Genomic DNA, 20,567 nt, shown 5'->3' on the forward strand with positions numbered 1-20,567 from the left:
CTATGGGTGTAGAATAGAAGGAAATCATTTTTTTATTTCTTAGGGGTAAAAGAAATTCATATGTTCTTTAGTGGCAAAATAAATAAAGTATTTTCATCTTCGAGATAAAAAAGGGATAAAAGGAAATCATTGTACAAAAATTTATATGGAAATAAATCATTTTAAATAATAACACTGTGCTAGTTCAAAAAATGAACAAACTGGACATATAGTGAATTAACTTAATTTGGGTAAACTGAAATCAATGGCGTTAGCCGTTATTCAAAATCGGGTCAAATTTTTTAAATAATCGCGATTTTGTTTTTTTTTTGGCCCATTATCCCCTATTGAAAATCCTCACATGGGATCCTATATATGATTCCATATAGGTTCCTTTATAAAAACCGTTATGAAATCCTAGGTCGACATAGGAATCCACATAGAATTCCATGTAAAATCATATATGAAATTCGGACACGATTTGGTGTATGATTTCATGTAGGAATTTATGATGTTGTTTCTACATTGAAATCTACCCAAGAAGCACGTAATATAACCTCAATATCAAGGTAATATTACATGTAAGATTCGTAATATAACGTTTTAATGTTACAGTAATCTTACAGTGATCTTAAAATGTCCACCTCAATGTAATATTACCGGTAATGTTACTGTAATATTACGCGCTAATATTAAGGTAATATTACAGTAATATTGCAGTAATATTATACCGTAATATTAAGGTAATATTACAAGAGAATATTACAGTAATATTATGGGAATATTTCTTTACGAAAAAAATCTACCCATCCAGGGAATCGAACCCCAAACTCAAAGCACACGAGTCCAGAGTTTTACCAACAAGCCAAATTGACTTATAATATATTTACGTTTTTTATGCTTTATGAATAACTCAAATCAGTCTGTAATATTATTGTAATATTACCGTTAATATTACAGTAATATTCCCGGTAATATTACCTTGAGGCGGACATTTTAAGACCACTGTAAGATTACTGTAATATTACAGCGTTATATTACGAATCTCACGTGTAATATTACCTTGATATTGAGGATATATTACGTGCTTCTTGGGTATGTGAATTCCTACATTATTTCCTATAATTTTTCTAGCATATTATTTTTGTCAATTTCCTTCATAATCAACTCACATCAAATCTTATAAAAAATATTATATAAAATTCTAAAGATTTCCTTGTATGAAATCTTACATACAAGTTTTAATATAGGAAAACATATGGGATTTCATGTGCATTCTTACATATGATTTCACATGGATTTGAACATAAGAAATCACATGGGATTTCATGTTAGCTGCTTTATGCAGAAGGCAGTTAACAAAAATTAAAAATTAATTAATTAAAAATTAAATAATATTACTGCAATTCATCTGAAAAGAAAAAATATTCTCACATGGATTCCTACATAGGAAATGTAAATGTAAATCATAATTCCACTCTTACGCCGCCAGATGGTGAAAATTTTTTTTTCTCACAGTTGAGATCATTATTGAATACTATATAAGCTGAGACTTTAACTCAGAAGGTGTATTGCAAAGCACAATTTTTTTTCTGTTCAGATGAATTGCAGTAATATTATTTAATTTTTAATTAAATAATTTTTAATTTTTGTTAACTGCCTTCTGTATAAAACAGTCAACTGAAATTTATCACATGAAATCCTATATTGTTCCCTATATATAAATCCATGTGATTTCCTATGTTCAAATCCATGTGAAATCATATGTAAGAAAGCACATGAAATCCCATATGGTTTCCTATATTAAAACTTGTATGTAAGATTTCATATAAGGAAATCTTTAGAATTTTATATGATATTTTTTATAAGATTTGATGTGAGTTGATTATGAAGGAAATTGACAAAAATAATATGCCAGAAAAATTATAGGAAATAATGTAGGAATTAACATAGATTTTAATGTAGAAACAACATCATAAATTCCTACATGAAATCATACACCAAATCGTGTCCGAATTTCAAATATGATTTTACATGGAATTCTATGTGGATTCCTATGTCGACCTAGGATTTCTTAACGGTTTTTATAAAGGAACCTATATGGAATCATATATAGGATCCCATGTGGGAATTTTCAATAGGGTCAAAATACAACATTTTTTCTCTTTAAAAATAACAAAATTGACTTGACACTCGTTACTCGGGGGTTTTTGGGGTCGCTGATTACGGATCCGGTGTCAGTTATTCAAAGTTCAAAATTTCGGACAAATATGGAGGATTTTTTTTTTAAATCGTTCGGATTTAATTGCTTTATGATGCACTCGCATACATTACAAAATATGTGACCTGGTCTATAAAAAGAATAAAAGGTTCAAAAAATTCTCCTTTTGGCGATTCTGATAGGAAAAACACGCTGTTTAAGAATCCTTAAGTCAGTTTCAAGAATTTCAAATTTAATATGGTAAATGAATTTCTTACAATATATCGAATTCACTTGAAACTCGTTATTTGGTAGATATTTGTAATCAGTGATCCAAAAAACCTCTGAGAAATTAGTTTCAAGTGAAATACGTTAATTTTTAACTGTTTATTTAACAATATATAGCCTCTCTGTCCGTCAATATGTATCAAGAAATATTGTACAATTCTTTCTTTCTCAAAGTTAAGCAAGAGAATTCTTAATTTTTGATCCCTTAAAATCTTCCAGTACATTAAACGAGCTCAACTTTCAGGAAGATGGCTAAAATCCTCTATTCCTTTATTCGGAGCAAGTTTTGCTTTCGTTAGGGATGACTCCTGTTATCATTTCCTTTAAGATATTCTCGTAGTACTGACCTTCCTTCTACGTGAGTGTCGTTTTGTTTCATTCGACGACTCCCAGGAGAATTTTCATCTTTTTTCTACGTTTACTTTCTTTTTCTTTTTTAGGTCTCTTTCTCCACCTGTGAAGTCATAGCGCGGATCCTCTTAACTAAAGTCTCCACGGTCTCCTTCTAATGTAACCCGCAGATTCGCCCCATCTTTTTTTAAGCCTTCTCTTCTTTTTTTGTCAAGAGAAGACGAAGACCCCAGGAGAATTAACCATTGGGAGTGTCAAAACTCTTTATTGGGGAAAGGGATTAACTCTCTCTAACTTTTGCAGAAATTTCTTCATCTCCTGCTTTATAATGCCATGGAGACTACCACCATATGGGTATGTCTCCATGGCACTGTTCTTCACGAAGTTTAAATTATTTTTTATCATCCTTTACTGATGCAACGAGTTCCTCAATTACTTGGGATTGTTTCGCCAAAAGTCCAAGCTTGATATTTTAATTTTATCCTTCAACAATCGTAGGAATCGAATCCAACAATACCTTTTTTTCTGAGAATTATATCCCACCTCAATTTTGTGTGGCACCATCTTCGTTTGTCTGATCCCAGAGTACACGAATTTATTAATATTTAAACTTAAAAATACTGAATATCCTTTTAATCCCTTAAAATGCGACATGTATAAGACAAACAAATCATTTTTCCTAGTTGAATTTATTGTGTTAATAGAAAAAAACTTACTGTGAACTTTCTTCTGGATAAACCTGAGTTTGCAGGCGGTACGATATGAAGCAAAACGTATGCTGTCAAAATTTTGTTGTCGCATCTCTTGCAACAGTTGGAGTCGACTAGCTTCACCGCTGCTGTTACTGCCGGAAGAGCCAATAGCTCCGTCTTCAGCCATTTCTAGAGAACACAGTAAAATCATTTTATTACCGTATAACGATAAAACTCCTGCCTATATAATGGTTTTGTTAATGACAACATTTAACATGTTATTGCTCCCGTTATAGAATGTAATTTCTCTCATTTATTCACCCTATCACCCATTCATCTGACATTGTCGTTAAATTTATTACCATTTAAAAATCCTCTCTTATTAAACAACAAAAAATTTACAATTCCTTTTAGATTACTTTTTGTTATGTCAAAATTCTTAATTGCTTTCAACTGCTGCTTTATAATGTTAAATAATTGTAATTCTTAATAATAATTCATTAAAAGATAACAGATATGTAAAGAGGTGCAATCTTCTGCTTTTCTGGGACAATGAAAGAACTTTGTTGAAGCTTTTCCCAAGCTGGTTGAATATTCACGAAAACCCTGAGTCGTTCGTTATATACAGCGGAAAATGTGGCTTCTTCCACCTACCGCAAGAAAATGCAAGAAATCAATATCTACATGGTGGAAGTTGGCCCGGTCAGATATTATAGCAAACGGGGTACCATTTCAGTAAATATTATAAAAATAATGTTTCTGTGAATCAGACATTTTTTTCCTAATTTGAAAAATATAGCTATACCTTTCTTAAAATTGAATGGAAAAAAAGTTATTTTTTAATTTATTGTTTCATATAAAATATTGATATAAAATACTTCGAATTAATAAAACTTTTAACTAATTTAAATTTGTGTAAATGGGATAATAAAAAAATTTCCATTATTTAGTAAAATTTAACTAATTTGTATCGGATAAAAATTCAGTCAATAATTTACGTTAGTTAAAATTTTCAATAATTCAAATTAGATGAAAAAGTGAATTTCAAATATTTCTAAAATTTTCATCATCAAATGAAATAGAAGCAATTTTCCATAAAACTTTTATAAAAGAATCCAAAATACATGGGAATCTTAAATCGTCAATAACGGTCGTAATATATTTGGAAACGTCAAAACTTTGGTAATAATTGCGAGTCACGTTATATAGTTACTCGAAAGTTATTCCATTTACTACCTGTGAATTGCCAGTAAATTCTACTTGGGCTTAATTTACTACAAGCCTTCTATTTCACCTCATCCTCCTCCTCCTCTCACTACTGACAGGTGCAGAATGCTGATTAACTAATTCCAATTTCTATAGTCGCTTTTGGAAAATTGAAAAAGGATATTTTTTTACTTCTAAAAAATGTTTCATTGCAATAAATTTTTTTTCCATACTGGATTTTTGTACAAATTTTCTAAACCCTATTGAAAAAAACACGTATAATTATACCTATAATTATACGTAGAATTATATATACGTAATTATACGTATAATAATACGTATTATTATACGTATAATTATACGTATTATTATACGTATATTTATACGTATTATTATACATATATTTATACGTATTATTATACGTATAATTGTACGTGTTTTTTCAATAGGGAAAGATTTTTTCTTGCATAAAATTTCATTTTTTCCATACTATTTTTTAAACTGATTAAAAAAAAATAGATAAAACATTATCTCTCGAAAATTTGAAAGTGTATCTGTATATCGTTCATTTTACCAAGGCTTACGAACAGGAAATTCAAAAAGGAGGGAGGGAAAACTGCGCCCTCTATAATTTCATAACATATGCAACATCAAAGCCGAGACTTATTGAATTCACATTCAATTCACTTTTACCTTTGAGTCTCGAGAGAGACACGGTAAAGTTTACATGAGAGGTATAAAACTTTTGAGTCAAATTATATATACATATATATAAGTTAATTTTAATACAATGAAAATAATTAAACTGATTATCTGTATTGGATTGACATTGAAATTCAATATATATATATTGGATTCTGCACGGAGAAACTCGCTTATCTGGGTATTTTTGGGGTCACTGTTTACGAATCTAAAGTCTGTTTATAAAAATGCAGAATGGCGGATCAAATATGATGGTTCTGCAATTGTGAATTTTTAAAATCGAAACTTGGATACGTAATCAGTGACTCAAAAAAACCCCAAATAATAAGTTTCAAGATAATCAGATGAATTTTTAAAAAAATTTTCCTCCATATTATAAATGTCGGATATTCTATATCTGACATTTTCAATTTTGAAAAATGGACTTCAGATTCGTAGTCACCCGTGTGTAAATGAAACTATGGGTAAAATCATAAAAACCTTGGGCGAAATCGATTGCCAAGGAAAAAATGATTAGACCCATGGTTTAAACCTTGTCAAAAATCTCAAAAACCATTGCTTATATCCGTTTCCCATGGTACAATTTCCCATGGGAAAATTATTTTGTTTAATTTACGGATTTTTGACCATTGCAAAAATAATGCGAAATATGAAAAATTAATTTTAAAAATTCCCAATGGTTTGCAAGTTTTTAACCATGCTCCAAAATCCGTAAAATAGAAAAAAAATTTCCCATGGTTCGCAAGATTTTAGCAATGGTTTAAAATCAAAAAACTTATAAAACTTTTTCCCATGGTTTTCAAGATTTTAGCAATGGTTTAAAAACCGTAAATTTAAAAAAAAATTTTCCCATGGTTCGAAAGATTATAGCAACCCAGGGTGTCGATTATGTAATTTGATTTGACGTCAAAATCAAATTCATTTTATCGTCAATGTCAAATTTAATTTAACAAATTCATTGTTTTATTTAACTTAGACGTTAAATTAAAATTTAATTTTTTATTTCAATTTAACGTCGCATTCAAATTTATTTTTTGATACCAATTTGACGTATTGCAATAAAAAATACATAATCGACTCCCAGGTGCGAATTTCGGTCGGCTGCCAGAGATGGTTGGTTGGCCCATGGTCGGCCCAACTAGGGCTGCACGAGAGTCGGCCGCCCTAGTTGGGCCAACCATGGTTCCCACAGTTGGGCCGACTATCTGACACGACAGTCGGCAGCCACAGTTGGACCAACCTTGCCCGCCCTAGTTGGGCCGACTATGGAGAACAATGGCCGGCATGACTTAAGCAGCCACAGTTGGGCCAACCTAGGCTGCTTTAGTTGGGCCGACAATCTGGAATGACGGTGGGCAGCCACAGTTGGGCCAACCTTGGTCGCCCTAGTTGGGATCGTCGGTTGACATGAGTTGTGATTTAGCAATCACAGTTGGGATATACTTTAAACAAAATGGTTTAAAATCAGTAAAATTAAAAAAAAATTTCCAAGTTTTTCAAGATTTCAGCAATGGTTAAAAATCCGTAAAATTAAAAAAAAAAATTTCCCATGGAAAATTGTACCATGGAAAACGGACATGAGCAACGATTTTTAAGATTTTTGCCAAGGTTTAAACCATGGGTCGAATCGTATTTACCTTGGCAATCGATTTCGCCCATGGTTTTTATGATTTTACCCATGGTTCCATTTCCACGCGGGGCAGTAACCCTGAAAACCTTTATGTCCATATAATATGACCAATTGCGGCGCGATTCAAGTCAAAACACCTTTGAAATCTAAAATTCGACATTTCTATTGTATAAACCCAATTTAAGACTTATTAAACTAAAAGTTTATGTTATTTAGATATTAAAAAAATATTAACGTTATAAAAATCGATTATTTAAACAAATATAAGAAATTAAAACTAATACCGTAATTTTCTATTGCGGCGCGTTTGTATCAGTTTCGGTGACCAAAATTATGTGTATTTTGAAGATACTTTGCCTGCCGAAATTGAAGCCAATAGAAATCTTAAAAATGTTTCAATTGCGGCGCGGAAAAAAATTTGATCTCAAATAATTAAATTAATAATTGTTTAAATGTGAATCTTTATAAGTAATTGTATCAAAAAACGATTGAAATAATTTTTTTAAATCATTTTGCAACAGTTATATGAAATATAATAGTAATAATAGTTATTTTTTATTAACGCGCCGTAATTGGTACACTTACCCTATAACAAATTCTACTAATATTTCTTTATAAAATTTTAAAATGATATTGAAAATAATTCAACTGAGTTTATTTTCAATTGTTCAAAATGAATAAAAAAAGAATTACCTGATGGTAATATTACACGATGATAATATATTATATAGTATCATTAAGAATTAGATCAAAGACCCCAATTAGGTGGCAAACATAATCTTAAAATTGAAATTCACGTATTTAAGTATATCAAAAATCAAGTATAGTCTTAAAATGACTGATATCGGACATAACTTTAAAATTTAGTTGTTGAACTTCCAAAAGAAGAACATAACCTAAAAATTCAAAATCATATGCCAAAGGGAGAAAATAATCTGAAACTTTAGGAAAGAGCAATAAGCAAACATAACCTAAAAACTTTGATCCTATCTTACTTCTAGCCTAACATGACCTAAGGTTTGGCCTAATATAACATAATAATTAAAATGAAATTGAATAAAATAGCAATATTACACATATGTATTATCAAATAGAGAAAAATATTATTAAAATTCGATTTATCAAACAAATATAGGGCTGTTTCTCTTCTCTCTATAGGTAATATTATTGATTTTGTAATTTTTTTTGCTGAAAATAATGGGACGAGTGAAGTTTAAGATTATTGAGTTTCAAAAGCACAAAAGAGTGGGAGTGGGGAAAAGGCATTATAAGCGACTATAAAGAGAGTCAACTTGAATGGTTCAGTTTACCAGCAATTAAAGCTCAAAGCAAGAGAAAAGCGTGATATACCCTTGCATTTAAAATACAAAACCCTCTCTATTGTCATTAATTCCTTTCGTGACGAGCTTCGAAAACCTTAATTACATTGAACTATATATTAGAGTCGATAATTCAACTGTGCTACCTGTTGATTATATATTTTCTGACGTTTTCCTATTTCGTACAATTACTCTTTATAATTCATTAATAATTATCCGCATTCATTCATTTATATATTCATTAACGTATTTTTTATTAAGTTACAGTATTTTATTAATAACGATTTATAATTGTAAAATATTTCCAACTTCAAGTAAAATTTACCGTAAGTTATAATTATAAGTAACTTACGGAAATTTATGTGATATATATTATAGAAATATAAATGATAATGATAGTTTGTAATGAATTTAAAATGAGAAACAAATTTAATTTTTTATAGGCGATTAGTTAAATATTGAATTATTATCATCATACACGACTTATGGAAATGTTAAAAAAAGATTTTTTCCATTTGACTTTTGATATCCAAAATCGATGAATGGCAATTAATTTTAGGGGCGCATGATCCAATAATAGGAGGCTGTCCATGCAGTAGACGAATGCATCGTATCGAAATGTGCTTTGTCAGATAATTACATTTTCAGCCACAAGAGCTGGCAATTAACTTATCACGATGATAAGAGATTCTAACAAGACTCGATTGCCTTCAACTTTTAATCAAATCAAAAGAAACATATACTGTACAATATAGCACGTACAGTACCTCCTAATCAAACGCAGAATAAAACATAAAATCAAATTGGAGAACAATTTTTAAGTTTTTTTTACAAAAATTATAAGTTGTTGAATAGAATTTTTAGTGGTTTCTAGGGTTATTGATTTAAGAATATTGAAACTAGCTGTTTTTTTGTTTATACGTTACAACTTTCGACCCTAGGTTTGGGTCCTCTTCAGTAATTTAATATTTTTTGTAAAGTACATAATTTTTATAAGTAAGGCAAAATAATAAAAAAGTTTATATTTAATACATTTTTTTCGACATATTTTTTACTTTTATTTACATTCTGTCATTACATGAAGTTCGAATATCGATCATAAGTGACATTTAATAATAAATTCTGTAAAATAATTGAGTTGGACATCTCCCCTGAATTTACCCTAACATATTTTTTATTTTAAGAAATTTTTTGTTATTCAACTTTTTATTTTAGAGAATTATAGTTTAAACCAATTTTAATTTATTAAAATTCTCATTCAACAGAATTTTAGTGATTCGAATTTGTTTAATGTCAGAATTATTAATTTATTGAATCTTCATGTGTTTAAATTTTTATTTACACGAATTGTTATTTGATAGAATTCCTAAAACTTATTGATAAGTGAAAACAAGTTCGCACATGAAAAAGTGAATATTTCACTTATATATAAGTTGATTCCAGTTACTAATAAGTGAACAAGAAATTCACACATGAACAAAGTGAAAATTTCACATATTCAGATTAGAGAGTAAAAAAAAGTCTTACTTTGTAGATCTGTGTACTGCCATACAATGTAAAAACTTAGGTAACCGACATTGTCGCTTAGGCTGATTTCAGTAGTAATAAACAGGCTACAATCAGCCTAAGCGACAATGTCGGTTACCTAAGTTTTTACATTGTATGTCAGTGTAATCAACTTAAAGAATATTTAACTACAAATCAATTGATAAATTTGTGAATCTTTTACTTTAAAATATTAGAAAATTATTTATGTTTCAAATTAAAAAATATTTGAAAACATAATTTATGTGTTGTTTAGTTATATTAAATTTTTATATAAGTTTTAATATATTATTTCACCTATTTTATAGACTCTATATCTCCATCAGGAAGCAAACTGTTCATAAAGAGTAAGCCTTTTTGGTTGCCAGCAGTTCAATTTTTTTTTTTTTAATATATCTGAAGAGAAGTAGAGAAACGTGTTTGAAAATTGAATCGCTGGAAACAATAAGAAGACGTACGTTCGGCTGAACTCTGTAAAGCCAATCAAACAGTCAAAATTATAAAAAAATCGAAATTTTAATTTTTGAAAGCTACTACCTCATAGGAAATGAAAAGACGCATATTTTTTTTCCTTTGAGATTTTTTCGTAAAACGAATAGTTTAAAAAATAATAACAAAAAACATGGTCACTGGCTTGACGAAATATGCTTCTTTTTATAGGAAATCTTAAAAAAATTATATATATATATATATATATATATTTATATTAATAAATAATTATAATTAGGTGATATTTATTTTATTAATTAAAAAATAAAATAAATAATTATAATTAGTTAATTTTTATTTTATCAATGTTTTGTTTAAAATTTTTTTTAACATTTTATTACTGTTGTATTGTTTATGTTAAAAATTTAAAATATTTCACATCTAAACTTTTTTCAATAAAATGAAAAAGCTCAATAAATCTTTTAAAACATCTGACATATAATTTAAGATGTTTGGTTAAAATTCTAAAAATGTTATATACGAATTTAAATGTTATAAAATATCCTTTCAAGCGTCAAATAATGTAAATTTATTGCAAAATATAACACATACATGTTTTACTATAAGAGAATGTGATTAAAATTAATTTCGTTCGGTGCGCCCGCCAGTTTTTAAAACTTAACATATTTCAATAAATAATTGAGGAATCGTTATGAAAATTTACAGAAAACTTCCTCAAATAGTAATGAACAAATGTCTCACTGGAAGTTTGTTCAACTAGAAACTTCCCCACAGACTTTTTGACGGCAAAGATACGGGACGGTGATTATCGACGGGTCTCTATTAACAATTAAAAATGATTAAACATTTCACTTTTTTTAAATTTTTCATTATCTTGTTGCCTTCTATGGACCGAAAGGCGTTTAAATATTAAATTCCAAGTAAATGCATTAATAATTATCGAAGATACAACGGTTTATGTTTAAAAATTGAATGAATTTTGAGAATTTAAATTTTACTGTTTTTGTTATTATTTTTTAAACTATTCGTTTTACGAAAAAATCTCAAAGGAAACGCGTCTTTTCATTTCCTACGTGGTAGTAGCTTTCAAAAATTAAAATTTCGATTTTTTTATAATTTTGACTGTTTGACTGGCTTTACAGAGTTCAGCCGAACGTACGTCTTTTTATTGTTTCCAGCGATTCAATTATTAATTTTCCTAATTTTATATAAAAATTTACAAAAAAAGTTTTTTTTTTCATTTAAACTAAATGTGAGAAATTGGGATGGCTTTGAACCACGGTTTAATGTTAATTTTAAAAAAAACCATGTTTATCGTTTTACTAAATCTCAACATAATAAAAATTGCAGGATGAATTAATTCTGATTCAAAAAAAAGAGGGGAAAAATGCTGTTTAAAAATTCCCTGAAAATCGTTTGATGTATGTATAGCGGGTGAAGTTTGACCCGAATTATTTGAAGCTTGCAAATGCGAAAAGGGGAGAGATAAAAATTAGGTTTCGGGTTTCTGGGGCAAACACAATTTGGAAAGCCTAGAGCCGGAAGTCTATAGGGAAGAAAACGAGGTACCACTATATACGAAATATATATATATATATATATATATATATATAAAGTTAGGATATACTAACGCACTAGGATACTTAGGGATGAATCAATACAATAAGTGGGCCAGAAGGGGGATGAGGTGGGACGATAGCGGTGGATAAGACGATCGTACAAAACTGGAAGCGTTAGGGGGAGAGGAATGGCTGGAAGTTGGGACGACGGTGTTAGTTTGAATTCAGGGAACAAAGGAATTGGACTTCTTGAAGGCGCCGTCAATTTTTGATTTTTTAATTTTCTTTTCTCAATAATCTTATGAAAGAAATAATAATTAAATTAGAAATTTTTTTGTTTTTTTGAAAAATTTAAATTACTTATCCTTTTAATTTAGAATTTCGAAAATCTTTACTTTATACTACCCTGCAACGGAAAAGCATAAGTAAGTGACACATTTCTACATGTCACTTACTTTGAAATTTGATTGTAAAAAGAAATTTTTCGATAATTTATTTTAAATGTGTCTGGCAGTTTTTAAGTATTTTTTAAGTACGTTGACATTCCTTACACCACACTTCGAATTCCAAGTTTGGAATATTTACTGTCCAGGCGCTTCGGAAGTTATTTTTATAAATACAATTTGTACGTGTAGAATTCGAAACTTTAATAATAATAATAATAGTGGATTTTAAAACATTTTTTTCGATAGTCGACTCTAAAGAACATGAGGTCTTTCAACTTAAGTAGCGTGATCATATTTATTTTCTGTATCACAGAAAAAACTTGGACTCATTTTTGTTGCAACTCATTTTCTTTTGGGTATCGAAATGAGTATGGGACAAACTTCATGTTATTCAAAATGATATTGGCTGGAATTTCAGATTTCTAAGTTGGCATCATAAGCAGAGTAATTTTGTATTTCAATTATTGTTTCTAATATTTCAACAACACCAGAAAGATTATTTTGACCAGTACGAATATTTAGAAGTTTTTAAATAAAAATTATTTATTATTATTTACGTAGATAATAATTAATTTCATAAGTTTTTAAATTTACCGCTATTATTTAAGTTGGCAGTACCGTTCCTGTTGTCAAAACACATGTTTTCATTTTTCTACCCTAAAAACATATTTCCTTTATTATTTTATTACGCGATTACAAGCAATTTTTAATCAAATATATTAAGTCTAGCGTGTTATTTACTTCTTTGTAATTATTATATTTCATGTTTTTGTGCAAAATTATTCGTTATTTCACAATATTTTTCCATTTTTCTTTTTCTCAAAATGAAACTTGCCTGTTTCATTTTGAAACTTTTACCTTAGAACTCGAAATGAGACAACCAGTTTCATTTTTGTTGCGAATCAAATTGAGTATAGAATCTATACTCAATTTGAATTCAGGTTTTTTCTGTGATATGACCGTTTCAGTTTTCACTGGTTAATAAAGCAATACCTCCGTCGTATTTTTTCATAGAAGTACTTGATGACGAACAATAGAAAATTTTCATTTGCCAACTTTAACAATATCTGCCCCAGAAAGAATTAATTCCTCGACCATTTCGGCCGTAACAACGTTTCCAGCAATTATAGTGTGATTGGGATATTTAGCCCTTATTTTTTTCACATATTGAACGAAATGTTTTAAATAACTCTTTGCGACATCAAGGCATATAAATGAAATTTCTGATACTGCATCTAAAACACTTGTCAAACGGTCAAAGTCTCCATTACCAGTTCCTGAACTGGCAGCAGTATATTTAATACAATCGGGATATTTATCAGAAAATTTTTTCCAGTCTTCTACTGTGTAATATTTATGCAGAATTGTAAAAAATCCGTACTTTGCCAAAATTGTGGCCATTTCAAAAGTTCCAATAGTCTTCATATTAAATGCCATCACAGGTATTCCATTATATGTTTGTTTTGAATTGCGAAACGTAATTTCTCGATACAAATCCACATCTGATCTGCTTTTTAATGTAGTTCTTTTAGGACGAAGTAAAACGTCCTTAAAATCTAATTTTATGTCATTAATAATATTAGGCATTATTCTTGTCGAGAAATTATTTCTGTCAGACGATTCCTTCTTCTTTCCGGCCAAACTTGAACTCGCATAATATATACATAACGAGATTGATATAGTCCACCGCATGTTCTGCACTATTAAATAATATAAAAATCTAATCTTATTCTTTTGTTAGAGAGAAATAAAAACTTTATGTACTTGAAGATTAATTGAATATATAGTTCCCGCATTAGAAAATTATTAATGATTAGTCATGTACTAATCACTTATTGTGTGTGTATCCTTGAAATGGGTTTTAGATATTTTTATAATTAGAAATGATATCTGCGTCTAACTTCGTCCCAAGTTTAATTTTTCTATTTTTCTTTCTTTTCGATTTTCCTCGTTTCATTTAGGAGGTATCAAATTTTTTTCTATAACTAATGATATAACTGTATATATATATATATCTATGACATATTTTTTGACTTAAAAATCTTTTGTTGTGTATTGTGAATTATTTCTCTTTGTTTTATGTATTCTTTTGTTATAATCAAAGACATAGAAAAATTCAACCCGAGGCTTTCGTGAAAAAAACTGTTTCCAAATAAATATATTTTGAAAACTTTTTCCATTAATTTTTTAAGTGAATTTAGAGAAAAAATAATTATAAAACCAAAAATTCGACTATTAATAAATATAACAGTAACGATAACGTAGTTATAAATTCTCCATTAAGTTTTGTTAAAAAATTTTAGAACATACAATAGACATTCGTAAAAGATAAGAGTTTAAAAAACAGTTAATTTGCATTTAATTTTTTTTTCTCTTTTTTGTAAATATTATTCGTCAAATGCAAAATAATGTAAATTCATGAATAACTTGTTTTTATATTCGAGAGAATGTTTCAATATTTATGAAATTTTATCCTTATTCTCGCGTTTCTTCTCATCTATATATACAAACGGGGAATCCAATTACACTTACTGTTGCGTACATTGCAAGCTTGCAATAAAAAATTAAATAATATATCTTCGGATTTTCAATAAAAAATTTAAAACACAAATTGACACATTTGGCAAGAATTTTCAATCCGATATATATAAAAATTGACGCGGAAAAAATTTAATTAAAAGAAAAATAAATCGATGCGTGAATATCTTTCTTACGCAATATTATTCGCACGTATTGAATAATAAACGTTATGCAAACTGTGTAAACAATTTATAAATTAATAGGTGTCGTCTAAATACATTGTGTAAGTTACGTAAGATTTTTAAAAACATTACATTAATTGCATTAATTTTTTTTCTAATTGATAATATAAAAGAAGATTACAATATATTGTATATAAAAATAAAAAATTTTCAAAAATGCCGTTAATTTTTTTTTGAATTAGTAAAATTGGCTCGAATTATTTTTTTTAATACCTATTAAATAAAAATGTTTACTCTTAATTTTTTAAATGTTGAAAAATTTTTAAAACACAATTTAAACAGAATAGAAGTAGTTCAGGCAATAATTTTTAATTAACTATTCAAATAAAAATAACTTTCTAAAGATTCTTTTTGTGGGTAATCAATATAATTTATCATTTGTCAATTAAGATTCTTTAATATCTTCAATAGTATAATGGTAAATATTCTCTTTGTTAAAAATGCAAACTAAATTCAAAATTTAAAAAAAATTTTAAAGTGTAATTAAAACTTTAACTTTGTAATAATTACAAAGTTGAAGTTGAAGTTATTAAGGGTTCATACCACTTTGTCAACTTCAAAAAATCGATTTTTTTTTACGGATTTCGAAAGAAGGACATTCCAGGAATGTTGTGTAAAAATTGCAGAAAGATCTGAGCAGTGTAAATATATTTTTTACGATTTTATTTGAGAGCGTACATTGGCGCGCCTGTTACTCATACGAAACTTTAAATTCGTTTTTCTCAAAACAACATTTTTCCATACCGCGGGATGTTTTTCTCGGAAACTACTGGACCGATTCTCAAAATTTTTTTACGAAATTCTTCGTCACATAAGTGGGTATCGCCGGAACTAGAATTATGAAAAAATATTCATTTTTACTATTTTTTTAAACCCTAAAACTGCCAAAAAAAACCTTAATTTTCGAAAAAAAAATTTTAAATTGCCGCCATTTTGTTATTTTTGCATACAAATTAAAAATTCTAGTTCGGGTGATAGGTGCAGTCCTACTGAAGATAAATCAACTTGAATTTTGTGTTTTAGATTTTTCTAACCTGAGAAATCAATCCCGCAGCTGGCATCGGTATTTTTAGCAGGTCTAAAATTATTGTTAAATTATATATAAACAAATAATATTTTTTGAATAAAATGAGGTTTTTTATAAAGTTAAAGAGTGTATTTATTGAACTAAAAAAAAATGCAGATCAATATAATCCTTAGGAATCGTAAAAAAAATTATAGAAAATAGCTTCATTTTCAAGCGTGTAAAGTGGTATGAACCCTTAATTATTAACAGTATCGACATTTTTAAGAATAAATCAATTTTAGTTTTTAAAGTAGTTTTAGTATTGTAAAATAGTCAATACTCTATTTTGTAAATTATATAATTACGTTAAAATAACCATAATATTTGTTAAAGTAACAATATAATTTTATTTAATGTAACCAATTCTTCTTAAATCAATTAGAACTAAATTATATATATATATATCACAACCAAAATTAAATGTTACCATAATTAAATTTGTTCTTCGAGTATTAAGATGGTCAATATCTTAATATTCTAATTACAAGTAAATTGTATCTAGGTCGTTGTATACAATGGGCGACTTCACATTAAATACGTATATGATCGACCTTTAAAATATTCGGCTAAATATATTTGTTCATTCTTTACACAGAAAAGGTATAAGTATTATATTTTTTTTAAACAAGTATCCGAATTTTCGAGTTATGAAAAAGTAACAATTTTTTAGAAACAAATTAATTTTTCTTTATTTCAAGTATAGTTTAAAACAGTTTATAAATAAGTGAAGAATATATAAACATAAATTATATCTTTCATGTATGGACTTTAAATTATCTTTAGTATCATTCAGTTGTACCTTTACTTCCGTTAGTCGGTTATTTACCGCCTTTTAGGCCGAAAAAGGTTCAATATAGGCTCAAAATAAGTCCAATATATGTTAAAGTGGATTCAGTGTAATAGAGTCAACAGGGATGCCACGGATCAGGGAATTTAGGAAAAGTCAGAAAATTTTATGAAAAGTACTGTAGGTAATGTAGGTTAAAATAGGTTCAAAGTGGGTTCTATGTAGGTTCTACATAATTTCAATGTAAGCTCATAGTATGTAGTTTCAAAGTAGCTTCAAAGTATTTTTAACGTACGGTCAAAGTATGAGTATTATTAATATGAGGTCACAGCCACAGGAAACTATGAGGTATTAAAAAGGATTGCAGGTTAAATTAATACCATAAAAGATTAAAAATATGAATTTTTGGAATTAAATTTGTTTTTCAATTTCGTAAAAATAAACGTTTACAAGTTCCATAATGTACTGTGTGTATATATGGTCAATTTAAATTTAATTTTTTAAATTATAAACAAAGTGTGTGTTTAACATTATCTCCATAGTATTATAATAATCAGTTCAGTATTTAAATTTTTCAAAATTATATATCAATTTTATGCTTTAAAGTATGTTAATATAATGGACAATGGTCAGTACTTCAATTCTTTTTAAAAATGTAAAAATTGTGTGCTTTAAAGTACATATACATACTTATTCTTTTAAATAAAAATAAATTTAGAAAAAGCTAACCTTACATTTAAAGTTTGTCCTACAATCTTTCTATTTGTAATTATAAAAAAAATACTCAACAAAAATAATTATAATTCTAAAGCAAAAAGTGAGTCACTAATTTAAATTAGTAAACATTTTTACTAATTCAGATTTAGAGAGCAAGTTTTTATATTTTGAAAATAAACATTAAATTTTACTAATTAAAATAAATACCTTACTAAACAAATTAGTAGTTTTTTTACCAACAATTAGTCAACAATTGAATTAATTAAAAGTGACCATTTCAGATTTAGAGATTAGGCTTTAAATATCTCCAATATCTTAATGAAGTTTAGGCTTTAAAAATTTTTCAGCAACTTATAATTAGTAAAAATTCGTTAACTAATTTAAATTAGTGGAAATTTGTACTAATTTTTAATCATTTTTCGCTAAAATTTAATAAAAAAAAATACTAAATTTAATAGTAATATTTTATTAAAAATTAGTGAAAATTTCCACTAATTTGAATTAGTATTATTAAATTAATGAACAAATTTTAAAAATAATACAAATTAGTTAAATTGTTCATTAATCTCGAATTTAAAGAGTATCTCCTTTACATAAATAATAAACAAATTTTAGAGTATGTAAAGTATCTTCAGTAGGATAATGGTCACTATTCCCATCCCATCACATCAGTATTAAAAAAAAGAAAAATTTCTTTAACACTCTCATTGAAAGTCAATTGTATAGGTTGGGTGGTTTGTCGAGTCAGTGGTGAACAGAGTAGGGCGGGTTGTGCCGGGAATGTGTTTGTGCAGCACTATATTGACAATCGGGCTCGTGACACTACGACCCACACGAGAGTGTTATATCTAACCTGCCCTACCGGTATATGCAATATACCTCCGGCAAGTTTTTGACGCAGAGTATAAAAATGACCCGTGTGTGTATATAATGTAATGTTTGCCCACCAACCAAAACTCGTCGTCGTCGACTGGATTACCACAATTCTTCATGTGCAAGTTGCACTGGCAACCACCGCCACCACAAAACCATTTGAAGCAAACGATTGTAAAACCACTACGTTTACGCAGTCAAAGAAGTGCACGCGACACAATTACGCAATTCAAACTAGTCGGGAGATTTATTATCCTATTTATATTATAATAACTCTCTTAAATAGCAGCTGTCAAATATTTTTTCAATGCGCGACGCTTTGCGTCAAGAACGACTTTTCCTTCTCACGATGTTATAAAAAAAAAAATTATCAAGTGGCAAGACTCATTTTTCAATGGGTACAGACATCAGTGACTTGCCTACCTGTTTTTACGTTTCTAGATTCTCACAATGAACCAATAGTGAATGTCAAGGAAATTTCAAGAATCAAGCACCGTATCGAACGAGAACACATCACAAATCTCGAGAGCCGCTGTGGCCATCACTGATTTCAGACTGGTGGTGTCCAGGCGCCACTTGCCAGCATCACGGAAAGCGGAATTGAACCAACCTGCGACTTATGCGCATGACTCTGTGATGATAATTCTCTGCCCTACAAGAGTTATATTCATTGTCGGTGAAATAGAAAGTGCGTTGAAAATTTACTGCACTACAGTTGGTAATATTACCGACTGTCTTGTAAATATTTTGTTCAAAATGATAATATATTTGTAATCTATTGTAGTTCAAAAAACTTATCTGCAGTCCATAACTGCGAGTTTGTCAAAATGGAATTTTAAAACTAAAAAATTATTTTTCTTTAATTTTTTATTATGGTTTTTAGATTCTGAAGAATTTAAAAATAGAATTAAAAAAAACCCTACATGATATAAATTTTGAATGTTTAGGGGTTTTAATGACTATTCTATTTATTTTATTTTAATAATTATTGATATTATTAATTAAACTTTATCTGTGAATTTTAAATATAATTAAAATCACATAAAATAATCTTTGTATTTATTTATTTCGTCTGTCCACGCATTTATTTTATCCTTCCACATATGCAGTTTGTCGTATTTACTTATACTATTTTTTATAGGTTTTGATAATTTCTTACATGTTATTTTGTAATGTGGTTATAATGTATTGTTTTTGTTACATTCTTAAGAAATTTAATTTTATTTAAAATTGAAGTTAATTTTTATTTATACTATGTACATAAATTTTTCTAAAAAGCAGGTGCGAGATTTTAATATTTTATATGTTATACATATATTACATTAGTTTATTAATTATAATATTATGAGATAACAGTTCTGTATGAACTGAGAAAAATATGCTATTGAATCAACAGCATTTCTCCCAAAGGTATAAAACTTACCTCTTGATTCAAAAGCATATATGCTATAAAATTTGTAAAATATTTTATAGATTCTATAGCATGTGCTTTTAAATTAATAATTAATAATTTTTTATTTATGCATAAACAGCAATTAAAATTTTAATTAATTTTATATAATTTTACTCACATTTTTTAAACTGGTGGACAGAATAGAAAAAATTTTAAAAATGACCTTGTTTTTGAGCCATTCAAGATCGTATATCCCCTTGAAGAATAAAAAGAATACAGTTTTATAAAACTTAAAGTTACTTAATTACAAATGAATTAAACAACAGTCTAAAAGATATAAATTGTTTATTATTTCAAAATAAAAAATGTTATTTCCGGTTGTTTCATATATATTAAATCTCACACTTATCTCAAAGTTCCTGAAATATTGACAATATTGTATTTCAGTAATATTTCGGAAATTATGGTGGGAATAATATTGGCAACATTACTCTAATTTGATGTATATGGAGAATAATTCTTAATATAGGACGTAAATTTCGAGGTAAATTTCACTTTATAAGCTCAAAAAAGTTTGCGAAATTTTTTATTATTTAAAAAAT

General features: G+C 28.0%; 2 protein-coding genes across 8 annotated transcripts in view; both read right to left on the minus strand.

Annotated features, from left to right (window-relative positions):
* Positions 1-19,276, minus strand: part of LOC127286099 (dystrobrevin beta-like) — a 43,936-nt gene extending 24,660 nt beyond the window's left edge. For 2 of the 7 annotated variants that reach the window (XM_051312397.1, XM_051312398.1), the window contains exons 1-2: positions 18,996-19,276; positions 3,535-3,699 (exon numbers count right to left, since the gene is read on the minus strand). In XM_051312397.1, the coding sequence (XP_051168354.1) occupies positions 3,535-3,697 (163 nt within the window). In that variant the 5' untranslated portion in view covers positions 3,698-3,699; positions 18,996-19,276. Of the gene's footprint in view, positions 1-3,534; positions 3,700-18,646; positions 18,947-18,995 lie in introns of those variants that run through there. The other 5 variants (XM_051312394.1, XM_051312399.1, XM_051312395.1 and 2 more) reach the window with 5 other exon arrangements.
* LOC127286103 (GMP reductase 2-like) lies at positions 13,099-14,280 on the minus strand. The gene has a single exon (XM_051312406.1). It carries the CDS (start codon positions 14,057-14,059, stop codon positions 13,412-13,414), a length of 648 nt encoding a protein of 215 aa, XP_051168363.1. The 5' UTR covers positions 14,060-14,280; the 3' UTR covers positions 13,099-13,411.
* Positions 19,277-20,567: the final 1,291 nt, after the last annotated feature.

The sequence above is a fragment of the Leptopilina boulardi genome, unplaced genomic scaffold (assembly GCF_019393585.1).
Source record: "Leptopilina boulardi isolate dan_hultmark-lab unplaced genomic scaffold, ZJU_Lbou_2.1 LbouV2_347, whole genome shotgun sequence".
Taxonomy (NCBI): Eukaryota; Metazoa; Arthropoda; class Insecta; order Hymenoptera; family Figitidae; genus Leptopilina; species Leptopilina boulardi.

Bases quoted from the DNA above. Each gene is read 5' to 3' on its own strand.
- LOC127286103 (XM_051312406.1), bottom strand. From the start codon at position 14,059: ATGCGGTGGACTATATCAATCTCGTTATGTATATATTATGCGAGTTCA.